At 41.1% G+C, this 24,777-nt stretch overlaps 1 protein-coding gene across 7 annotated transcripts in view; it reads left to right on the top strand.

Moving 5' to 3' along the window:
• TMEM245 (transmembrane protein 245) overlaps nucleotides 1-24,777 on the top strand; it is a 267,111-nt gene that overhangs the window by 224,343 nt on the left and 17,991 nt on the right. For all 7 annotated transcript variants that reach the window (XM_088445733.1, XM_088445734.1, XM_088445738.1 and 4 more), the window contains one exon: nucleotides 1,705-1,879. In XM_088445733.1, coding sequence (XP_088301859.1) covers nucleotides 1,705-1,879 — 175 coding nt within the window. The remainder of the gene's footprint in view (nucleotides 1-1,704; nucleotides 1,880-24,777) is intronic.

Raw genomic sequence — 24,777 nt, 5'->3', positions numbered from 1 at the left:
GAACAGCTGTGCAAGGCAGGCACTTGGTCTTCGTCCATAACTTTATCAAATTCTATGCATTTGATACTTTTGCCTCCCAAGATGCTTCCCTTCCTTTGGACGGCGGATTCTCCTCTCTGCTCAGGAGCGTCCCCACCCTTAAGGGAACTGCTTTAGGACGTCCCCAAGGTAGATTCTGTGGACCCTATGGACCCTGAAGAAAAAAATCAGTGTTATGGTATAACATACCTTAGATAACTCTTTCTTCGATGTCCACAGAGCACACACCCTGAAGCACCTGGCCTCAGTTGGGATCTATTCTTTGTTTTTTGTATCACTAATTCCCTCTTCGTATTTTGAGTGTTTCTTGGGTACATTGTACTTCCTCCTCTACTTTCCGCTTCTTGCCATTAGGCTTGTTTACAAACTGAATGCCTGTGGCTGTAGGCGGGGTATATAGAGAGGAGGACCAGTGCATGCTGGGAGCTTCAAAGCTGTAGCTGTTTGGTGCAATGGATCTCTCCAACTACATATCCCAAGGTAGATTCTGAGCACCCTATGGACCTCGAAGAAAGCGTTATCTAAGGCATGTCATACCATAACTCTGATTTTTCCTTCACGTCAAACTGTGTTTCTCAGACACTGCTGCTTCCTCTGTACTATAACGCCCTCCTATCCCAATAGTACCTCAACTCACGAGCAATCATAGCTCAATAATATCACTCTAAAACATAGATGCAGTCTTTAATGGGCATGTGTCAGATCTTACTAAGAAAAAGAAAATGCTGCAATTGTATTGTCAAGCTCCTACACAGATTTAGAGTAATATATACATATACTCTCCCCCTGTGCGTGGAGAACTACATAAAGCAATCCCAGAAAATCAACTAAAAAAATGACTATGGTAAGGATGTTTTCTTTACAACTATACCTCTCTTAGTGTTCACTCTAGGTCCGGCAGCAGGCATGGCGCCAGACCTAGAACTAGGGCACGTCTGCGCGCGTGCCCGAATAGGGGGTGTGTCCAAAGAAAAGGAGGTGTGTCTTTATGACGCAACCCCTTGTCATCACTCCTGGGGGCGTGCCCGGCACTTCCGGACATGCCGGGCAGCCCCCAAGCGCTGCGGTCACAGTGAATGCGCATGTGTCCGGCATCCATTCACCGGCGGTAACCGCTGTGCTGCTGTTTTGACCACCCGCGGGACACTGACCTGTGGGTGGAGACAGAACTCGCAGGCTGTCTCAGCGGGGCGCCGCGCTGGAGGGCAGGGTGCTTTCTGCCCTTCAGAAATAGGGCAGGGAGCGGCGCCCCGCTAAAAACAGCCTAGCGGGAACGCTACTCTCTAAAGCTAATTAAGTATATTCAAGTAGTTATTATATGGTATAAACCACTTCTGTTTAGATTAAGGACCAAGTAAGGCTACATGTGGACATTAAATTAATGTATATTGAACTTTATATACCACTTCACTAAATAATACTGTATCTGTAACCTAAGAAAAGTATTTTTAATTAAGTATCCAAGTGACAAGCGAGGAAAAAAATAAACACTAGAACACTTCAAATGCTGAATTGTATTTTTCTGCTTAACCTAAAATGCATGCTATTCTGAAAGTGTACTCACTCTACTGTGATTTTTAAGATGTATTTCTAACAACATTTCTTATGTACTGTAATGTATAATGATGGTACATTTATAGATCCTTTTTATTTTCTGTGTTCTAGCTCTGGCAGCAATTCTTGGAGCAGTGCCATTTCTGGGGACATATTGGGCTGCTATACCTGCTGTTCTGGATCTATGGTTTTCTCAAGGTGCAAGCTGCAAAGCTGTATTACTACTTCTGTGTCATCTGTTGCCAACTTATTGTGTAGACACCGCAATCTACTCTGATATTTCTGGGTAAGTTTGTAATTAAAAATTTATGTTATACAAAATAGCTAACTTATGTAATGGTCCATTTACGATTAAAACTTTTTACCAAAGCATTTCCTAAATAAAGTTGTAAAAAAAGACATAATTTATTGTTTCCAAAAATCACACTGTTATGGTGCTACCCAAGCGGTAACCTTCATGTGCTGTTGCTCAATGGTCTAATATGAATGATACTAATAATATTCGTCGTGCACTAATTGTCTCCAGTGTCCAGAAATTGGGCACTCTGATTCTTTGCAAATACAGGAATACTTGTTCTAAATGCAGTGTATTACTTATGACATGCATTTTAACCACAATAAGTCACTAATGTTGTTTTAAATAAGTAAGTTTTTATTTGCATATAAAAGATTTGTTCTAGAAAGGCCAACCAATTGTTGCTGCAGTACAAAACATTTATGATAAATACAACATGAGGGTAGGAGTGGGTGAATGGGAATCTGTTGACACAAAAATATTGAGGCTAGATGAGCAAGGAAAAGTAAAGGGGTGGGATATCTTAGGCAGCAAGTGAACAATTAATTTTTTAAGTTGATGTGTTGGAAGCAGGAAAAATAGGCAAGCGTAAAAATCTGAGTGACTTTGACAAGGACCAAATTGTGATGACAAGACGATTGAGTCAGAGCATCTCCAAAACGGCAGGTCTTGTAGGGTGTTCCCAGTAGCAGTGATTAGTACCTACCAAACGTGGTCCAGGGAAAGAGAACCAGTAAACCAGTGACAGGTTCATGGATCCCCAAGGATCATTAATGTGCGTGGGAAGCGAATGCTATCCCGTATGGTCCAAACACTCAGAAGAGCTACTGTAGTACAATATGCTGAAAAAGTTAATGCTGGCAATGATAGAAAAGTGCTGCCGAGTGCATGGTCATAATTTACCTTGGAAAGAAGGCAAACCGGCAGAAGCAATGTGGCACTCTGGGCAATGTTCTACTGGGAAACTTTGGGTCCTGGCATTCATGTGGATGTTACTTTGACATGTACCACCTACCTGAACATTGTTGCAGACCAAGTAAACCCCTTCATGGAAACAGTATTCCCTGATTGCAGTGACCTCATTCAGCAGGATAATATGCCCTGCCACATTGCAAAAAATATTCAGGAATGGTTAAGGAACATAACAGAGTTCAAGGTGTTGACTTGGCCCGCCCCCATATTTCAATCGAGCATCTGTGGGATGTGCTGTAAAAACAAGTCCAAGCCATGGAGGCCCCAACCTGCAATTTTACAGGACTTAAAGGATCTGCGCTAACATCTTTGTGCCAGATACCACAGGACACCTTCACAGGTCTTGCGGAGTCTGTGCCTCGACAGGTCAGAGTTGGTTTTGCTGCATGAGGGGAACCTACACAATATTAGGCAGGTGGTTTAATGTTATGGCTGATTGGTGTATAGAGAGGAAGTGAAATAAAAAAGGTAGACCCTCGCCATAAAAAAGTTAGCCAAAATTCGTGATGATGATTTCGGAACTAATGTGGCCCTTTCAGGGTTTATTTCATTTCTTCAAGAGTGCCATCTTTTCATCATGTATATTATATGTATGTGTATGTTTATATAACTGTATTCCCTTGTGAATTATGCTGCAATATGGGCCAGATTTAATTGTGAGCTGAAGCTGCCGGGCTTCCACAAGCTAACTGTAGAAGGCAGATTCTGCTCGCAGCCTATGAAATTCTGCCTACCGTAACTGGCAGATAAATGCCGTCGACCGCTTGTGTTACATTGAGACTGCTCCTATGTGTGCTAATTATTACAGTATGCTCATCTGAATACTTATAGACCCAAAATTAGTAATAGCCCAAACAACCACCAATTATTGGAACCACTTAACTGACTATTTTTTCAGCAAAACCGGTCAGAAATTGCCACACCTGCAGGAGAGTCCGGATAGTCAGAGGAGTCCATTCTGCACATGTGTAGAAAAAGTTTCCTCTTCAAAAACAGTTAGTTGGTGCAGTCGTACCATGTCAGCTGAAGCGGTTAAACCCAAAACACCAACTTTCCAAAAAGGGATATAAACAAAATAACAATAGTGCACCTGAGAATCAGCAGCTGCTTCCGTACTACCAATTTCATGAATAGGAAGGCGATACTTGTAATAAATGTATAGGAAGCGCTTGACGAGGATTAAAAATTATAATAGAACTATGAAATATGTACTTGGAGCATAGTAATGGTATAATTATAATTTATATACAATCTGAATATTAAATATAACATATGAAATATATGGATGATATTAATAATGTATAGAAAACCATTAATTAAAATAAATTAAATACAAAGGAAAAAAATGAATATAAAGTTAATGAAGTAAAATAAAATTAAATCAAATAAATGAATGAATATAACTGAGGAAAAAGAGTGTTTTAAAATTGCTGGTTTGCAAGTGCAATATAAAATGATGTTTATGCTCTTCTGTCCGGATAAAATGGGTGCCCGCTGCTGTGATGCAATGCAGCGGGTGCTATCCCTATCTTACCCTAAGACTTGACCAGACGTGGGGTCACTTATCTTCTCCCGGCGCCGGTATTCTTTAGCCAGCGCTCAGCATGGAATGGAGACTGGCGTCCCGTCCTCGATGCAGTATTGACGACTGCCGCTTGTCTGTGGGTAGCCGACGTTCTTTGTGGCTTGTGGCTCTGTGTAAAAGGAGCTGTCGGCAGGCGTGAATGGAAGGCTCCAACGCGTTTCATCCGTTAACCGGACTTTATCAAGGAAGCCAGAACACCCGTGGTGCTTGCTATTCATACCTTAGGGTCTTTTGTGATTGGCTTGCAGGGATTGCAGCACTTGTGTTGAGTAATTAATTAATTAGGTTATTTCTACACTTTATTAGTGAAATACTACTTTTAAAATAACTGCGTTTGCAGTCCAAATTTTATGGATATAATATATATATAGATGAAGATAATAAATATGAGAGTAAAAATATATAAATAGTAATAATAAAATAAAATGAAAATAAATATAATTAAAATAAAAATAAATAAAATGAATGTTGAAAATAACGAGAAATAATTAGTGGAGATCTTAAATGAATTATTTGTAAGAAATACGTGTGTGAGAAAAGAATTAATTATTGCTGAAATATAGTTGTACAAATGTTATTAAGTATTCTCCAGAAATGAACTTAATTCAAAGTCTAAATTTAGACCTCCTGGGTGCAGGGTTTTTAACTCAAAGATCCATTCTGTTTCTTTCTTTGACATTTGTTGTATATAGTTCCCACCTCTCCAATCAGGATATTCTCTGTGTATTGCCATGAACTTAAGTCCCTTGGGGTTATTTTAAAGTAGTATTTCACTAATAAAGTGTAGAAATCACCTAATTAATTAATTACTCAACACAAGTGCTGCAATCCCTGCAAGCCAATCACAAAAGACCCTAAGGTATGAATAGCAAGCACCACGGGTGTTCTGGCTTCCTTGATCAAGTCCGGTTAATGGATGGAATGCGTTGGAGCCTTCCATTCACACCTGCCGACAGCTCCTTTTACACAGAGCCACAAAGAACGTCGGTTACCCACAGACAAGCGGCAGTCGTCAATACTGTATAGAAGACGGGACGTGACGCCAGTCTCTATTCCATGCTGAGTGCCGGCTAAAGAATACCGGCACCGGGAGAAGATAAGTGACCCCACGTCTGATCAAGTCTTAGGGTAAGATAGGGATAGCACCCACTGCATTGCATCACAACAGCGGGCACCCATTTTATCCGGACAAAAGAGCCTAAACATAATTTTATATTGCACTTGCAAACCAGCAATTTTAAAACACTTTTACCTCAATTATATTCATTCATTTATCTTATTTTATTTATTTTATTTCATTAACTTTATATTCAATTTTTTCTTTGTATTTCATTTATTTTAATTATTGGTGTTCTCTACATTATTAATATCATCCTTATTTAATATCTTATATTTAATATTCAGATTTTATATAAATTATAATCAAACTATTACTATGCTCCAAGTACATATTTCATAGTTCTATTATAAGTTTTAATCCTTGTCAAGTGCTTCCTATACATTTATTACAAGTATCGTCAAAAAGGGAGTTCACAAACTGTGTTACCAATAGAACAATACTGTAGAATTAAAATACATTTTTACTACCAAAAAAATGCTAAATAAAGTAATACTGGATTAACATTTGAAATATTACAGAAAGCTCTTAAGAAGCATTAAAAGATAGCTGTTCGTTCAAGCCCCCAAGAGTACAACGTGAAAATCCATTTTGTGGGAACATTTTTATACAGTGTATATACAATACTGCACAAGTTTTAGACAAGTGTGGAAAAAATGCTTTCAAAAATAGAAGTGTTAATAGTTTAGTTGTATCAATTAACAAAATGCAAAGTGAATGAATAGAAGAGAAATCTAAATTAAGTCAATATTTGGTGTGACTACCCTTCGCCTTCAAAATCGCATTAATTCTTCTAGGTACACTTGCACAAAGTCAGGGATTTTGTAGGATTACAGTTAGGTGCATAATTAACAATTCATACCAAACAGGAGATAATGGTCATCATTTTCATATGTAGGTTGAAACAGTCATAATCAGAAACAGCTGTGTAGGAGGCTTAAAACTGGGTGAGGAATAGCCAATCTCCGCTACAAAGGTGAGGTTGTGGAAGACCATTTCATGTCACAGGTCATACACCATGGCAAGACTGTGCACAGTAACAAGACACAAGGTAGTTATACTGCATCAGCAAGGTCTCTCCCAGGCAGGGATTTCAAAGCAGCCTGGGGTTTCAAGATGTGCTGTTCAAGCTCTTTTGAAAAAGCACAAAGAAACGAGCAACATTGAAGAACGAAGACACAGTGGTCGGCCAAGGAAACTTAGTGCATCAGATGAAAGACGCATCATGCTTGCTTCGCTTTGAAATTGAAAGATGTCCAGCGGTGCCATCAGCTCAGAACTGGCAGAAACCAGTGGTACCCAGGTACACCCATCTACTGTCGGAGGAGTCTGGCCAGAAGTGATCTTCATGGAAGAGTTGCGGCCAAAAAGCCATACCTTCGAATGGGAAAAAAAGCCAAGCGACTCAACTATGCACAAAAACATAGGAACTGGGGTGCAGAAAATGGCAGCAGGTGCTCTGGACTGATGAGTCAAAATTTTAAATATATTTGCAGTTTGTTCGCGGTACAATAATGAGTGTCTGCAGGCAACAGTGAAGCATGCTGGAGGTTCCTTACAAGTTTGGGGCTACATTTCATCAAAAGTTGAGGATTTGGTCAGGATTAATGGTGCCCTCAATGCTGAGAAATTCAGGCATCATGCAGTATCATCAGGGAGGCATCTGATTGGCTCCAAAGTGTTCTGCAGCAGGACAACTCCTCCAAACATACAGCCTATGTCATTAAGAACCATCTTCAGCATAAAGAAGAACAAGGAGTCCTGGAAGTGATGATATGGCCCCCACAGAAGATCTGTGGTTAGTTCTCCAAGATGTTTGGAACAACCTCCCTGCCGAGTCCCTTCAAAAACCTGTGTGCAAGTGTATCTAGAAGACTTGATGTTGTTTTGAAGGTAAAGGGTGGTCACACCAAATATTGATTTGATTTAGTTTTCTGTTCATTCACTTTGCATTTTGTTAATTGATAAAAAATAACTATTAACACTTCTATTTAAGAAAGCACATTTTTGTCACTCCTGCCTAAAACTTTTGAACAGTACCGCGTGTATGTATGTTTGTGTGTGTGTATATATATTATGAAACGAAATGCCTTTAGCTTGTGCCGAAATATAGAACTATTAATTACAAATACTTTCAATATGCTATAAAGCACTCAGCTGCACCTCTTTCTAGACCCCCTGTTAGAACGGTCAACACATGGATTCCGAAACATAATAATGAGTGCGCTAAGAGATTCCTCAAATATTTCCAAATGTCATTATATTTAAATAGTGCGAATTATAACAAATGCGAATCAGTCCTGGGCCAATATTATTTGGAGCAGACTTGCAATGAGTTTTACTTGAATTCTGCATATACAGTCCTCTAATTTTGAAGTTGTGAATTAATTCCGAACCAGCGTTGTATGTAGTAGATTCTTAATAATCTTCACGTGAAGATGTTTTCTGAATGAGCTTCACGATTCAGACCACTGAAGTTAAAGCAAAAGGTCTCTCCTTATACTGTAGAATCCTCCTTGGGTTTAATCTAAAACAAAAACCCTCGCACCAAGACAATCACCCAGAAAGAATATATACACAATAAACAAAAACAAAACATCAGCGCTAATAAATTTAGTATTGAAGCAGAAAATGTGTATATATTATTGTTATAAAGCTATGTTGAATTTCATCTCAACAATCATACAGTTAAGCAGCTGATCAAATCAATGTGCCTGTGGAAGCACACAAACAGACCTGAAATCAGGTGCACCCAAAGATACAAGAAATAGTATGTGTCTGCGCTAATAAAGATAAGTAGCCAAGAGAATTGATATGAACAAATCACTACTAACACAGAGTTTAATAATATGAAATAGTTTTTACTGTTGTAAACTAAATTGACCGGTCAATAATAAAAAAGCAAAAGACAACCACACAAAATAATCAATCCTTATAAAATTGATAGACATAATATATCAATATAATCTTAAATGTAATAAAAGATTGCTGGAGGAGGTGGATCCAGAAAAGATTTTTGTAGAAAACATATATATAACTCAATCCATAGATATTCACATCTGTATTAAATAGTTGTTGATCTCACCAGGAGTGAAGTGAATTGCTATACAGCCGTGGTAGGTTAATGTAACCACATATGCTGCAAGAAAATGTCATGTGTAATAACTTACAAGTTGCATAATCCACGTCCGAGCAGGTGGAATGATGAATGGGCAGTGGAGGAGGATCAAATGACCGGAGAGACAAGGTGTAGCTGCTCCTTGGTGATTTAATAGTGCCAGCCGCATCGCGATCCTAGCCTCTACTCCAGCTGCCGGCTGACGTCCAGCGGGACCACAGGTCTCTCGTCTCGTTATGCTGATGAGTTAGCCGATGTTCAATGGATATGGATGTTTCATTTAGGTCCAAAACACAGTTCACTGACGCGTTTCGCTCCACAAGTCTGGGGCTTTATCAAAGCGTGATTAAAAAACTCCACATGGACCTTTTTAAATGTAAACCGTTCAATCTCATTGGTGTATCAATCATATAGATCATTAACACCTATGCGGGTTCTACCTCCAACCCACCCCCCCCAGCAAATATAAGAATCCTATATATTCCTCAACAGTTCACAAAAGTAATATTAGAGTATAAAATAATATAAATACAAATAACAAGTGACATCCTGATCTTTAATTCATATATATATAAAAAAGAAAAATCTTTAAACTCAATGATTTCATTATATATATATATAAACAAAATAAATTCTAAATTCCATCTCATTTAAAAAATATATATGTATATATAAATCCATATATATGTATATATAAATCCATATTCAGTGCGTTTCGAACCCATTGCTTCATGTATCCCAATCGGTTACCTTACCTCTACACTATTATACCTGTCCTATCTCTAAATAGTACAGGTTGAACCTTAAGTTAACTATAGCCGTGGTATCCATATAAAGAGAATAAGTATAATATGTAATATGTCATCTTGTCTAAACTCACGCAGAATTAGCTAATATCTTAGTTCTAAAAAAATCTGGATTATAAAGTGCTATTGCTAATGTCATAACATTACATATATATTGAAAACAGTACAAGAAAAATTGATTACAAAACTAAGCTAAAATATTCTAAAATAATCGCTAAAATAGCAGGTATATATATTCTCATAATAGAAAGGAGTGTACCAAAAAATTATACCCCTTCGTCTTGTTTTTATAAAGATATGTCAAATACCTATAAATATAGAAACTGTTGTAAAACTCAGTAGACCTAGAACCCATGACCTCATGATCTCATACATCCCAATCAATGATTTTACCACTACACTATATATCACAACCAATCGCTTTAAGGTATATCTTCCAAACAAAGCGTATTTATATAAATATAGATATCTGGCTATAGACTCTCTCCTAATATGTACATTTAGTGTATTAACCACTAGAAATGTACACAATGGGACTAAACCAGGGAAATAATTGAAAAGTTATGACTGACTACTAAATATTTTATTGATAATGTAAATCTGTTGTCATATTCAATCAAATCCAAGTGTCTGCCTCACTCTGAGAAATTGGTGTCCTACAGTACCAAGTAGTAGGATCTTGCTTGATAGAGCACCATTCTAGCTTGAAAATACATATATTAAACATATCTATCCTCTCAATATAAAAAGGAGGGCTACAGATAACAGTCTAACAAAACCATATCAGAAGTGTGGCAACTTGTTCAATTCAAGCAAAGGATTCAAAATCTATGTTGTCATTCAGACCTGATGGAAATAGGGTTCCAAGGTTGAATATCCATAGTGCTTCCTTTTCACACAGGTATCTAAACCCCTGTTGGTATTAACCACATGTTGTAAACCTATTACCACTAAGCCACTCGAGTCACTGTTATGTTTGTTCAGAAAGTGTTGAGAAACACTATGTTTAGTGTAACCTCTTTTGATGTTATTTCTATGTTCTCTAAACCTGGTTTTAAGAGACCGAGTTGTTCTGCCTACATGCTGCAGGCCACAATGGCACTGCAGTAAGTAGACACAGTAGGTGGTGTCGCAATTGATAAATTCTCGTATGTGGAATATCTCGTGGGTGGTGTTTGACATGATTTCTACAGTCTTTGTTAGAAATGTGCATACATGTCAAACATCTGGTTTTCCCACATTTGAAACACCCTGTTGTGGGAGCAGGTAACCATGAAAAGGGTCTTGTTGACAGTCTTTTCTCTGGGGATTTTTCTAAGTGCACTTGGTGCCAGCTTAGGTCCTAAGTCCCCAGGCAGGGGGCTCCCTGGGGACTGGCTGCAGCATGGAGCCAGGCGACCAACCTGCGCTTTCCACTACCCCCTGGGACAGCGGACCGCAGCAGAGCGGTAGCGCTGCGGCGTCCCAGGGGTTAAATGCATGCCAGGGGAGCGCGCCTTCCCTGTCTCACAGCCGGCACCTCCCCCGCTGCACACAGCCCTCTCTGCATGCTGCCGACTGGTCCTGTGGCAGCGCTCCTCCCCCAGGCCAGCCTCCTCTCTGCTCCTCGGCGGCCATCTTCTCCAGAATGCATGGTGAACGCTGCTGGAAGCGTTGGACGGAAGCATCGTGGTCTGGGTCCCCCCGCATACCTCTCCTCCGCTGTGGTCAGGTCTGTGTATGCAGCGCTGTGTCCTACCAGGCCCTGTGTCTGCGTAGTTGAGTGATCAGCGCTGTTAGTGCAGGAATTGATTTTCTTTGCATTGTATGTGACTGTGCTAGCGCTGCTGCCTGTAACTTTTCTCTAAACTGTCAGCTTTATTACTGTCCCTGTTCTTTCTGCTAAGCCCTTGCGGTGCGGTGCTGCAGGGTGGTCTCTCGCCTATTTAAGTTATAGTTGGTGAGAGGGGTCACATACTTTGTACCATCATGTCCGAAAGTGATTTTCCCCTCCGGCTACAGTGTACTACGTGTAAAGTACCGTTAGCGGAGGGGGAGGGTAGCGCGGAGGGCCTTTGCCGGCAGTGTTTGTCCATGGTGCGGCCTCTTACGGTTACAGCACCGGTACAGGAGCCGCCCTGGGCTTGTTTCGCTCAGGCGCTTACAGCCTTAGTGGGCCAGTTAGCTCCGCAGCCCGCGTTTACACCGATGGGTTTATCCCAGCAGTCAGTGGTGTCGTCACCCATGCAGGGTTTCCCACGACAATTGGTGGTACCCCACAGTCTCCCTATTTCCCCGCTCCCGGTTTCTCAGGAGCCAGCGTGGGTTAACTCCCTGACGAGTTCTGTACAGCACTTGTCGGATGTATTGCAAGGGGAGTCTGTGATGCGGCCGCATAAACGGCCGGTGGCGTCTCTGTCGGCTCCTTATGAGGATGACGAGGGGACGTCTGATGATGGGGAGATTCTGGATCCTTACGATCAGGAACCTCTCCATACTAAGGACGCTGATGCTAAGTCCAAAGTATATATTCCTGGACTTATTCGGGCGGTCCGCACAGCCTTGGTGATTGAGGACGAAGTTCCCCCAGCGGCTAAATCGAAGTATGCCTTTTTCAAAGATGTGAAGGGCGATGCCACAGTCTTTCCTCTTTCGGGTCAGTTGGTGGACCATTTAGAGGAGGCGTGGAAACAGCCTGGCAAAAGATACCAGCCGCAGAGACGCCTGGCGGTGGCTTATCCGTTCGCGGACAATTATTTTGCAAAGTGGGAATCCCCTCCACAGGTGGATTCTCACGTGACCCGTCTTGTCCGTAGTGCCACATTGCCGATGCCATCTATGTCCTCCCTTAAGGATGCTACGGACCGCAAGGTGGAGATCTGCCTGAAGTCCGCTTATTCCCTTGCGGGGGGGGGGCACGGCCGGCTATGGCCATTTGCTGGGTTGCCAGAGCGATGGAGCGCTGGGCGGATTCATTAGAGGCTTCTTTTGATTCCGACTGTCCGGCCGAACAGGCGGAGTTGATTGGTAATCTCCGTGATTCGGCCACTTATATCAATGAGGCGGCCCTAGACATTAGTACTCTGGTGTCTAGAATTTCTTCAGCAGCGGTGGCTGCTCGTCGCACCTTGTGGCTGCGATCCTGGAAGGCGGACGCAGATTCCAAAAAGGGTCTGGAGGCGTTGCCGTTTACCGGAGAAGTTCTCTTCGGTCCGGATCTGGATAAGATTGTGGCCACGCTGGCGGCAGCCAAATCGGCTTGTCTCCCGTCGGCCGCTGCTCCTTCTGGTTCTGGACCATCGTCCTTTCGGTCATCTAGGGCCCAGGGCAGGCCCAAACCACAGTCGTTTCCTTGACAGGCTGGCCCTAAGAAATCAGCCAAGCCCCGGAAGCAGGCATGGAGTACCAGATGTCCGGCCCCCAAGCCAGATGACAAGCCTGCGGCCTGACGGTCCGGGCCTCCCTTTGGGGGATCCCAGGGTGGGAGGCCGCCTGCTGCAGTTCGCCCAGTGTTGGTCGGCCACTATGACAGACACTTGGGTTCTGGAGGTGGTTTCCCACGGATACGCCCTCTCCTTCCGGCACAGACCCCCGGCTCGATTCTTCACCATGGGTCTACCATCAGACCGGAACAAGGCTACGGAGCTGCAGAAGGTATTGCACACTATGCTCCAGGCTGGAGTTATAGTGCCTGTTCCATTCTCCCAGAGGGGTCAGGGTTTCTATTCAAATCTATTTTTGGTACAGAAACCCAATGGGTCGTATCGTCCGATTCTCAACCTCAAAGCACTCAACAAGTCTTTGCGGGTTCCGAAGTTTCGGATGGAGACCCTACGGTCCATCATTCTGGCGTTGGAACCTGGGGACTACATGGTGTCATTGGACATACAGGACGCTTACCTGCATGTCCCTATTCTTTTGCGCCATCAACAGTTCCTCAGGTTTGCAATCCGCAGCGACCACTTCCAGTTTCGGGCGTTACCTTTTGGCCTGGCGACAGCACCACGTGTTTTCACCAAGGTGATGGCGGTCATGGCGGCTTCTCTGCGGCTGCAGGGAGTCCGCATGTTGCCGTACTTGGACGACCTGTTATTGGTGGCAGGATCTCCAGAGCTCCTGTTACGCCACTTGTACCTGACCATTGCACTGCTGCAACGGCACGGCTGGCTAATCAACTGGCAGAAGTCCACTCTAATCCCGGCTCGGAGGATTCTGCATCTTGGAGCCTTATTGGACTCGGGACAGCAAAGGATCTTCGTGACGGAGGACAAGATCTCTGCTTTACAGTCAAGGGTGCGCAGTTGTCTGCACAGCCGCCGGGTGTCCCTACACTCGGCGATGAGGTTACTGGGCTCCATGGTGTCGGTGTTCGACATGGTGGAATACGCCCAGTTTCACTCCAGACCTCTGCAGCACCTGATCCTGTCCAAGTGGAACGGGCTGCCTCAGTCTCTGAAGTCCCAGACGATTGTGATCACCCCGGAGGTTCGTCTGTCCCTTGCGTGGTGGTTACAGACGTCCCACCTCAACAAGGAACGTCCGTTCTGGGTTCCAAATTGGGTCCTGTTGACAACGGACGCCAGTCTTCGGGGCTGGGGAGCAGTTTCAGGTCCACACTTGTTCCAGGGCAGGTGAACGCCGACAGAAGCAGAGCTTCCAATAAATATCTTGGAACTCCGTGCGGTCTTCAATGCTCTCCAGCAGGCACATCGGTTTCTCCAGGGTCTCCCGGTTCAGGTCCAGTTGGACAACGCTACCTCCGTGGCCTACATAAAGAGGCAAGGAGGAACTCGCAGTCGGGCGGCTCTCGTAGAGGTCTCTCGGATCCTGGTTTGGGCGGAGCACAATCTTCCGGCCATATCAGCGGTCTTCATCCCGGGAGTGCTAAATTGGGAGGCGGACTTTCTAAGTCGCCAGGACGTTCATCCGGGGGAATGGTCCCTGCACCCGGACGTTTTTCAACTGCTGGTGGACAGGTGGGGTCTTCCAGAGATCGACCTCATGGCGTCCCGGCACAACAACAAGTTGCCGGTGTACGGGTCTCGCACAAGAGACGAAGGGTCGTCTCTGGTGGATGCTCTGTCCGTCCGGTGGACGTTCCGGTTCGCATACCTGTTCCCTCCGGTCTCCCTTCTTCCACGGGTAATCCGGAAATTCAAACAGGAAGGAGGGACGCTCCTGTTGATAGCTCCCGCGTGGCCCAGACGGCACTGGTTCTCAGACCTTCAGGGTCTGTCCGTGGACAGTCCTCTGCGGTTGCCGCTACGACCGGACCTTCTGTCTCAGGGTCCTTGTCTTCACCCCGACCTGAGTCGGGTGTCTTTGACGGCGTGGCTGTTGAGACGGCCATGCTGAGGTTCCGGGGGTTTTCCTGCTCTGTGGTGCGTACCATGTTGCGAGCTCGGAAACCGTCTTCCGCGAGGATATACCATCGCGTGTGGCATACGTTCTTCCAGTGGTGTCGACCGAGAGGTTATGCACCGCGGGAGTTTCGTCTGTCTCGGATTCTCGCCTTCCTGCAAGCGGGACTAGATCATGGGCTTCGCCTTGCTTCTTTGAAGGTACAGGTTTCGGCCCTATCTGTCTGGTTTCACCGTAGGATTGCTACAATCCCAGATGTGCGCACCTTTATGCAAGGTGTTCTCCGCATTCAGCCGCCCTTTGTTCCACCTGTGGCGCCTTGGGATTTGGCTGTGGTCCTGAGGGCTCTCCAAGGACCGCCGTTTGAACCACTGGGCTCAGTGGATCTTAAATGGCTAACAGCTAAGACTGTTTTCCTTCTGGCCATTGCTTCGGCCAGACGTGTTTCTGATTTAGGGGCTCTTTCTTGTAGACACCCTTTCTTGGTTTTTCATGGGAACAGGGCAGTGCTCCGCACTCGGCCCGAGTTTCTTCCCAAAGTTGTTTCCCAGTTTCATGTTAACGAGGAAATCGTTGTTCCGGCCTTTAACTCACCGAGTCTTTCCGTGGGTGAGGCCTCTTTGGATGTTGTGCGGGCCTTAAGGACTTATGTTGACCGCACTTCTTCGTTTAGGAAGTCGGACGCTTTGTTTGTCCTCTATGGCTTCCGTAAAAAGGGTTGGCCTGCTTCAAAGCAAACTTTGGCAGCCTGGATCCGTATGGCTATTTCTGAAGCTTATCTTCATGAAGGCCTACCGGTCCCTCCTTCTCTGAAGGCTCATTCCACTAGGTCTGTGGGTCCTTCGTGGGCAGCTCGACGTGGTGCCTCGGCAGTTCAGATCTGCAAGGCTGCTACGTGGTCCTCTGTCCATACCTTCGTGAGGTATTACAGGTTTGACACCTTTGCCTCTCAGGATGCTTCCTTCGGGCGGCGGATTCTCCTTTCTGCACAGGAGCGTCCCCACCCTTAAAGGATACTGCTTTGGGACATCCCCAAGGTATCCTGTGGATACCCTATGGACCCTGAAGTAGAAAATATGAGATATGGTAAGAACTTACCCTTGTTATCTCTATTTCTACGAAGTCCATAGGGTTCCACAGGACTCCCGCCCTGTCGCACCTGTGCTGCAGATGGGCTTTGCTCTGGTCACCGGTTTTCCATCTCCCTCTGGTGAGAATGTGATTCTTGTATGTGTCCAGATCTTTTTTCTCTCTCTTCCTTCTCCTCCTCCGGCCTATGGCTTGATAACTAACTGAGGTGCCTTGGCTCGGGGGCGGGGTATAGGAGGGGGACCCTAGTGCATCCTGGGAGGCTGAAAAGCTTAACTCTATGGTGCCCAGCGACTGACGTCACACCTATACCCCAAAGTATCCTGTGGAACCCTATGGACTTCGTAGAAATAGAGATAACAAGGGTAAGTTCTTACCATATCTCATATTATTTATATAAATACGCTATGTTTGGAAGATATACCTTAAAGAGATTGGTTGTGATATATAGTGTTAGTGGTAAAATCATTGATTGGGATGTATGAGATCATGAGGTCATAGGTTCTAGGTCTATTGAGTTTTACAACAGTTTATATATTTATAGGTATTTGACATATCTTTATAAAAACAAGACGAAGGGGTATAAGTTTTTGGTACACTCCTTTCTATTATGAGAATATATATACCTGCTATTTTAGCAATTATTTTAGAATATTTTAGCTTAGTTTTGTAATCAATTTTTCTTGTACTGTTTTCAATATATTTGTAATATTATGACATTAGCAATAGCACTCTTTATAATCCAGATTTTTTAGAACTAAGATATTAGCTAGTGTTGCGTGAGTTTAGACAAGATGACATATTACATATTATACTTATTATCTTTATATGGATACCACGGTAATAGTTAACTTAATGAACACTTAGGTTCAACCTGTGCTATTTAGAGATAGGACAGGCATAATAGTGTAGAGGTAAGGTAAAGGATTGGGATACATGAGGCCACGGGTTCGAGACGCACTGAATCCAAAATATGGATTTATATATACAGTCAGGTGCATAAATATTGGGACATTGACAGAATTTTCATATTTTGGCCTCTATTCACCACCACAATGGCTTTGAAATGAAACCAACAAGATGTGCTTTAACTGCAGACTTTCAGATTTAATTTGAGGGTAATTACATCCAAATCAGGTGAACGGTGTAGGAATTACAATGGTTTCTATATGTGCCTCCCACTTTTTAAGGGGCCAAAGTAATGGGACACACTAAACAATCCTAAATCTAACTTTCACTTTTTAATACTTTGTTGCAAATCCTTTGCAGGCAATTACAGCCTGAACTCTGGAACGCATAGACATCACCAGACGCTGGGTTTCATCCCTGGTGATGCTCTGCCAGGCCTCTACTGCAAATGTCTTCAGTTCCTGCTTGTTCTTGGGGCATTTTCCCTTCAGTTTTGTCTTCATCAAGTGAAATGCATGCTCAATCGGATTCAGGTCAGGGGATTGACTTGGCCATTGCATAACATTCCACTTTTTAGCCTTAAAAAACTCTTTGGTTGCTCTTGCAGTATGCTTTGGGTCATTGTCCATCTGCACTGTGAAGCGCCGTCCAATGAGTTTTGAAGCATTTGACTGAATATGAGCATATAATTTTGCCCGAAACACTTCAGAATTCATTCTGCTGCTTTTGTCAGCAGTCACATCATCAATAAATTCAAGGGAACCAGTTCCATTGGCAGCCATACATGCCCACGCCATGACACTACCACCACCATGCTTCACTGATGAGGTGGTATGTTTTGGATCGTGAGCAGTTCCTTTCCTTCTCCATACTCTTCTTTTCCCATCACTCTGGTACAAGTTGATCTTTGTCTCATCTGTCCATAGGATGTTGTTCCAGAACTGTAATGGCTTTTTTAGATGTTGTTTGGCAAACTCTAATCTGGTCTTCCTGTTTTTGTGGCTCACCAATGGTTTACATCTTGTGGTGAACCCTCTATATTCACTCTTGTGAAGTCTTCTCTTGATTGTTGACTTTGACACATATACACCTACCTACTGGAGAGTGTTCTTGATTTGGCCAACTTGTGAAGGGGTTTTTCTTCACCAGGGAAATAATTCTTCTGTCATCCACCACAGTTTTCCGTGGTCTTCCGGGTCTTTTGGTGTTGCTGAGCTCTCCAGCGCGTTCTTTCTTTTTAAGAATGTTCCAAACAGTTGATTTGGCCACACCTAATGTTTTTGCTATCTCTCTGATGGGTTTGTTTTGATTTTTTAGCCTAATGATGGCTTGCTTCACTGATAGTGACCGCTCTTTGGATCTCATATTGAGATTCGACAGCAACTGATTCCAAATGCAAATGTCACACCTAGAATCAACTCCAGACCTTTTACCTGCTTAATTGATAATGAAAGAACGAGGGAATAGCCCACACCTGTCCATGAAATAGCTTTTGAGTTGATAGTCCCATTACTTTTGGCCCCTTAAAAAGTGGGAGGCACATATAGAAACCGTTATAATTCCTACACCGTTCACCAGATTTGGATGTAATTACCGTCATATTAAATCTGAAAGTCTGCAGTTAAAGCACATCTTTGTTTCATTTCAAAGGCATTGTGGTGGTGAATAGAGGCCAAAATATGAAAATTCTGTCAATGTCCCAATATTTATGCACCTGACTGTACATATATATTTTTTAAATGAGATGGAGTTTGGAATTCATTTTGTTTATATAAATAATGAAATAATTGAGGTTAAAAGGTATATGTGTGTGTGTATATATATATATATATATATATATATATATAAAAATAAATTAAAGATAAGGATGTCACTTGTTTGTTATTTTATATACTCTAATATTACTTTGTGAACTGTTGAGGAATATATAGGATTCTTATATTCGCTGGGGGGTTAGGTAGGAGGTGGATCCCACACAGGTGTTAATGATCTATGTAATTGATACATCAATGAGATTGAACAGTTTACATTTAAAAAGAGGTCCATGTGGGGTTTTTTAATCACTCTTTGATAAAGCCCCAGACTTGTGGAGCAAAACGCATCAGAGAACTGTGTTTTGGACCTATTTGAAACATCCATATCTGTTGAGCATCGGCTAACTCATCAGCATACCGAGACGAGAGACCTGTGGTCCTGCTGGACGTCAGCCGGCAGCTGGAGTAGAGGCTAGGATCGCGACGCGGCGGGCACTATTAAATCACCAAGGAACCGCTACACCTTGTCTCTCCGGTCATTCGAGCCTCCTCCGCTGCCCATTCATCTTTCCACCTGCTCGGATGTGGATTATGCAACTTGTAAGTTATTACATATGACATTGTCTGGCAGGATATGTGGTTACATTAACCTACCATGGCTGTATAGCAATTCACTTCACTCCTGGTGAGATCAAAAACTATTTAATACAGATGCTGATGTCTATGGATTGAGAGTTGTATAAGTTTGCTACAAAAATATTTTATGGATCCACCTCCTCCAGTGATCTTTTATTACATTTAAGTTTAAGATTATATTTATACATTATGTCTATCAATTTTATAAGGATTGATTATTTTGTGTGATTGTCTTTTGTTTATTTTATTATTGACCAGTCAATTGAGTTTACAACAGTAAAAACTATTTAATATTATTAAACTCTGTGTTATTCATTTATTCATATCAATTCTCTTGGCTACTTATCTTTATCAGCGCAGACATATACTATTTTTTGGGAAAGATTTCTGGACTGCACAACCTGACTATATATATAATGGGAGGTGCTACCTGATGAGACTAATTGCAGGCACAGAAACAGACAAATCTCAGGTGCACAACTCCAAATTATTAATAATATATATAAATGCAATAAAATTTTGCAATCAATAGAAGTTTTTAGCATAATCATGGCCAATGTTATGGGCCTACCCACCATATCCAGGTAACCTCTTTTGGGTAGGTCCCTAACATACTAGGGTTCAAATCCAGAGCGCAGGACCCCCAAAAACTGGCCCAGCTAAGCTGCCCCAGGGCACCACCATAGTAAGAGAAGTACATTGTAAAGAGATAGTTAGGAGCAGCTGCATATAAAGAATGAAAATAAAAAAGTGAAATACATATATATTAAACACACAGTGAAGGGTTAAAATGTGTTATAAAGGAAACTGTGTTATAATGCAGTGCCCTGAGACATATCAGCCAACACAATCCAGGGAGACCCACGCCCCAAAAATGAACCAAAGTTGCACTACAGTATATAACTTGTAGGACTTGCCTAGAATTGTGCCTAATACAGTGTGCATATACATTACCATACTCCATGCTTTTAAACCAATAAGGAAGGGTGCTAGTCCAGAATGAGGGCGATATATACTATTTCTTGAATCACCCAGAAAGACCCCAAAAGGCCACTATTAATATCATTAAAATATTTGTCGATCGTGTATAAAATGTACATTCAATAAAAAGTGGAAAATTTTGCAGATAAAATAACATTGTCCCACCTTTTAATATGCCAAAATGACAATCCCCTAATTGTGTCAATAGAAAAACAACTGGTAACTGGAATCATTCCGGATGGAGAGGTGCAACAGTAGGATCGGTCCTGAGTGATTTCAGTTACTTGGTGTCTTGAGTCAAATCTTTCCAGATATTCGGTCACTGCGAACTAACCACTTAAGTATCTCCAGGCTCGAATATTGTGAGTTTTACACTAAAAAAAAACATTTTTGAAATACCCGATGAAGTCCTTTTAAGGATGAACCGCATTGGCTGTCATTGTGTTTCTATTGACCCATTTAGGGGATTGTCGAAATTAATTCACAATTTCAAAAATAGAGGACTGTATATGCAGAATTCAAGTTAAAATCATTCAAAGTCTGTTCCATATAATATTGGCCCATGACTAATTTGCAATATTTAAACATAATGACATTGGGAAATATTTGAGGAATATCTTAGTGCACTCTATATTGTGTTTTGGAATATATATATATATATATATATATACATATACCAAGAAAATAAAAGAGAGGGCGCTAATAATAATGACCTACTCTAATCCTAGGTATTTAACTTTAATATGCATTTTGTATAATATAATAATCAACCCTTGTTAAAAGTAAAGACAAGGTTTTTAATGGTATACAAGGGTATCCCACAGGACTTGATTTCTTCTTTACAATAAAAACTCCATGTGACTTCTTTCAGTTGAAGAAAACCCTCCGGATCTGAGGATGCTCTCAACAGTACCGAAAGAAACAGGCCAATAGAATAATTATTTAATCAGTATAGTCCTCCTTTTGGGTTTCAGCTGTAAACAAACCCTCGTACCAAAAGACACCCAAAAAATAAATCAATATACCAATAATGTTTGTATATTTATTATAACATAAAAGTTTTATAAAATATTTTCAATATTTTCAGGCATATACCATAATATTTACTGTGGTGATTGTACACGATATAGCATAATTTGTGAGTATGATACAAATGTTTTCCCACCTTACACTTGTGTCATTCACATCGGTGGGAAGCCATCAAATGTGCCAAGTAAGTAATCCGACGCGTTTCGTCCTTATGAGGACTTCTTCAGGGGTAACTTTTTAACTGAACAAAATAAAACATGGGTATCAGATTAATAGTACGAGTCAATGATACAGTTCTTATAAACACAGCTGTTCACATATAACACACTGTAATAGTCTATTCAATGTATAACATTCTCAATTACATTGATGCATAATTGGTACAATTCGCACTCCTTCACTTAAACCATTGTATAATTTATAGAATTCACACATGGTCCAAATTTAATCACTCAATTTGTCGTATCATTAGGCAATAACATTTTTATAAAATATGTGAGTACATACCACTTAAAATTGTGCCACACCGGGCAAATGGAGAGGATTCTCTGAAATCCACACAATAATTCTCTCTAAAACTGAGCCTCAACCCTCTCGGTATAGGTAATCAAAGCTCCAACTTTTGGGTCGCAAGATGAGATGTTTTTGTCTAACTGGTATCAAATTTTAGATAAGTGCTCAGCAGAATTAATGGGTCTTATAATATCCGAGAGGAAGAAAGATCTAGTGAGGATAGAGGAAGATATGAATAAACTTGAGAAACTAGCAACAAAATTTTAACATAGTGAGGGGTTCAAAAGAGATGTGGAGGATTTTCAGGACAAACTGGAGAGACTTGAGTGATATTGTGTCTACTAAACAAATACAATTTATAAGAGACAAAAGAGATTACGACAATAGGAAAGTTCATAATTGGGCATCTTCCACATCACGAGACAGTGGCCTACAAATAGGGAATTCTGATGCTCATTTTAGGATGACAAATGGGAGAGTTACCCTCAACGTCAATCACGTTACCGCCATAGGTAAGAGTGGCAACAGATAAAAATGATGTAGAAAAGAAATTCTTCTCATTCCTCTCCCCAATTTAGGAAAGAAAGGAATAGAGATTAAGCGGACAACAGGGATTGTTAATGTATCCCCAAAAATACTTTCCACATCAGTTCGCTCTAGATTCTCATGTAGATAAATTTGATTTGTTTATTAATTTGAATAAGTTTGTCCGCAATTTAACAGTACAGAGACATTTTCTCAAAAATCTGATGCCAAAGCTTGATTATAGACCTAATTCAGAACCATTAGTGTCGTTACCCTCCCAATTCTATCCTGTAGAGTCAAGGGGTAGTTATATAGATATTTTCTATGAGTGTTAGGGATGACTTTAGGAAAATTAAAACCTGGAGAAAAACTCTCCGTAAAACAATTGAAAAAGGATAGTCTTGTAATTAAAATGGCAGATAAGGGGGGGGGGGGCAGTAGTCTTACAAGATAGGGTGGCTTATTTAGAAGAGGCCTATGTAATTTTGAATGACCCATCTACATATGAAAGACTTGTCGAGAGTCCCACAAATAAATATCAAGAGGATCTGTTTAAGCTCTTGGCTTCAGCCCATAGGGATGGACTTATCTGCAAAAAGGAGTTTGTTTTTGTTCATTAAAAACCCCAAAATAGCTTTGTTCTATCATTTCCCAAAAATACACAAGAATAAAGAAAGACCATGGGGTTGCCCAATTATATCCGGGTATAGGATCCCTAACTTCGAACCTATACCATAGTCTAGATCTAAAAGCAACCTTTTGTTAAGGTTTTAAAATCAAATCTTAAAAACTCTACTAGTCTATTAAGATTTATGAATGATATAACGTGGTCATCTTCCTAATTCTGGCTTACAGTGGATGTACAGGCCTAATATGTTTCAAATCCACACTCTAAAGACATAGAAGCAGTAGAAAAGACACTAAAGGATTCTGTAGAGTGTTGTAATAAAGAAAGGGATTTTATTTTAAAAAGTATAGCCTTTATCCTTGAACATAAGTTTTTTGTGCAGAGACAAGGGACTGCAATGGCCACCAAATTTGCCCCGTCATATGCTAACCTCTTGATGGGACAATGGGAGTAACTGTACATTTATAGTTCATATTTTCAGATTAATAATATCGTTCTATTTTGTTGGTATATAAACTATCTCCTTTTTATTTGGAAGGGGGTCTTGGCCAGCATAGAGAGATGTATGGTTTATATAAATTATAACGAATTCACTTTTAAACAACAGGAGTTTATCGATTATTTGGATATAGTTTTGGAAGGAAACTCTAATGGAAAAATAGAAACTAAAACCTTCTGAAAAGTGGATGCTAATAGCTTTATACCATCGTCCAGTTGCTATTTACCCTCTTTGATCAATAATGTAAAATATGCTAAAGTTTTGAGAATTCAAAAAAATTATATTGATGATAGTCAGTTTTGGGAACAGTCTAGTCTGCTGAAGGAAAGATTTGAAGAGGTTATGATAAAAAGAGAATAATGGACGCAATGGTGAAAGCTTCTAAGTTGAATAAGAATGTTCTTTTGCAAGAGAAAATTGCCCCTAGGAATGATAAGATGAAAGCTACACCTTTTGTCACTCAGTTTATTAGGGAAAGTAATAAGATAAAGAATATTCCTAAACACCATTGGACTATATTGTAACAAGAACCTATACTGGGTCCTGTTCTCCCCCAAGAACCAAGAATGATCTATAAAAAGGCAGCTAACATGAAAAGTATACTGGCTCCAAGTAAATTAAGATTGGAGAAAAGAGAAAACAGTAATGATAGTAACTTTCTAGTTAAGAGAACTGGTTGTTTCCCATGCGGAAGATGTATTTTTTGTAAGTTTATGGAAAGAAAATCATTTGCTGCTCTTGATAATAAAGAATATGGTAGAAGGTATACTATCAGAGATGTTATCACATGTGACACAATGTTTGTAGTATATAGAATAACGTGGTTGTGGTAAGATGTATGTGGGAAAATCGAAAGGCCCCTAAAGATCTGCATACAGGAACATTTGCATAACATTCAAAATGAAGTTCTTACGCATAGTTTACCTCGACACTTTCATGAAGTGCATCAGTTTAATGAAAAGTGTTTCACTTTTATGGCTTTAGAGCATATTCGGGTAAATGAAAGAGGTGTTAGTAGAGCACTTGAATTGTCTAAAAGGGAATATTTTTGGATCTTTACTTTGGATACACTACAACCTGTAGGTTTAAATGAGAATATTGATGTGGTTTCGTTTATCTGATTGTAATTATGAGATGTTCTGTATGAGTATTTTAGGGATTATGTTCTTTAAACTGATTGTAAAATTGAGAAGCATTGTGGGGAATCTATAACACAGGGTATATTTTAGGCACATTATAGGGTGTAAATATAACCCCAAATGATATTGGGGTGCATTTATTTAAAGTGGCGAAGATGGATATTATTTAGTGTTGGGTAGTAATTAATTTTGACAGTAATATGGGTAAAAGTATAGGTTTAATTGTCAACTTTGGGCTTTATTTATAGT

The sequence above is a fragment of the Taudactylus pleione genome, unplaced genomic scaffold (genome assembly GCF_031769625.1).
Source record: "Taudactylus pleione unplaced genomic scaffold, aTauple2 ptg000386l, whole genome shotgun sequence".
Classification (NCBI taxonomy): Eukaryota; Metazoa; Chordata; class Amphibia; order Anura; family Myobatrachidae; genus Taudactylus; species Taudactylus pleione.
The sequence above is the reverse complement of the archived record's forward strand: the minus strand, read 5'-3'. Positions and strand labels throughout refer to the sequence as shown.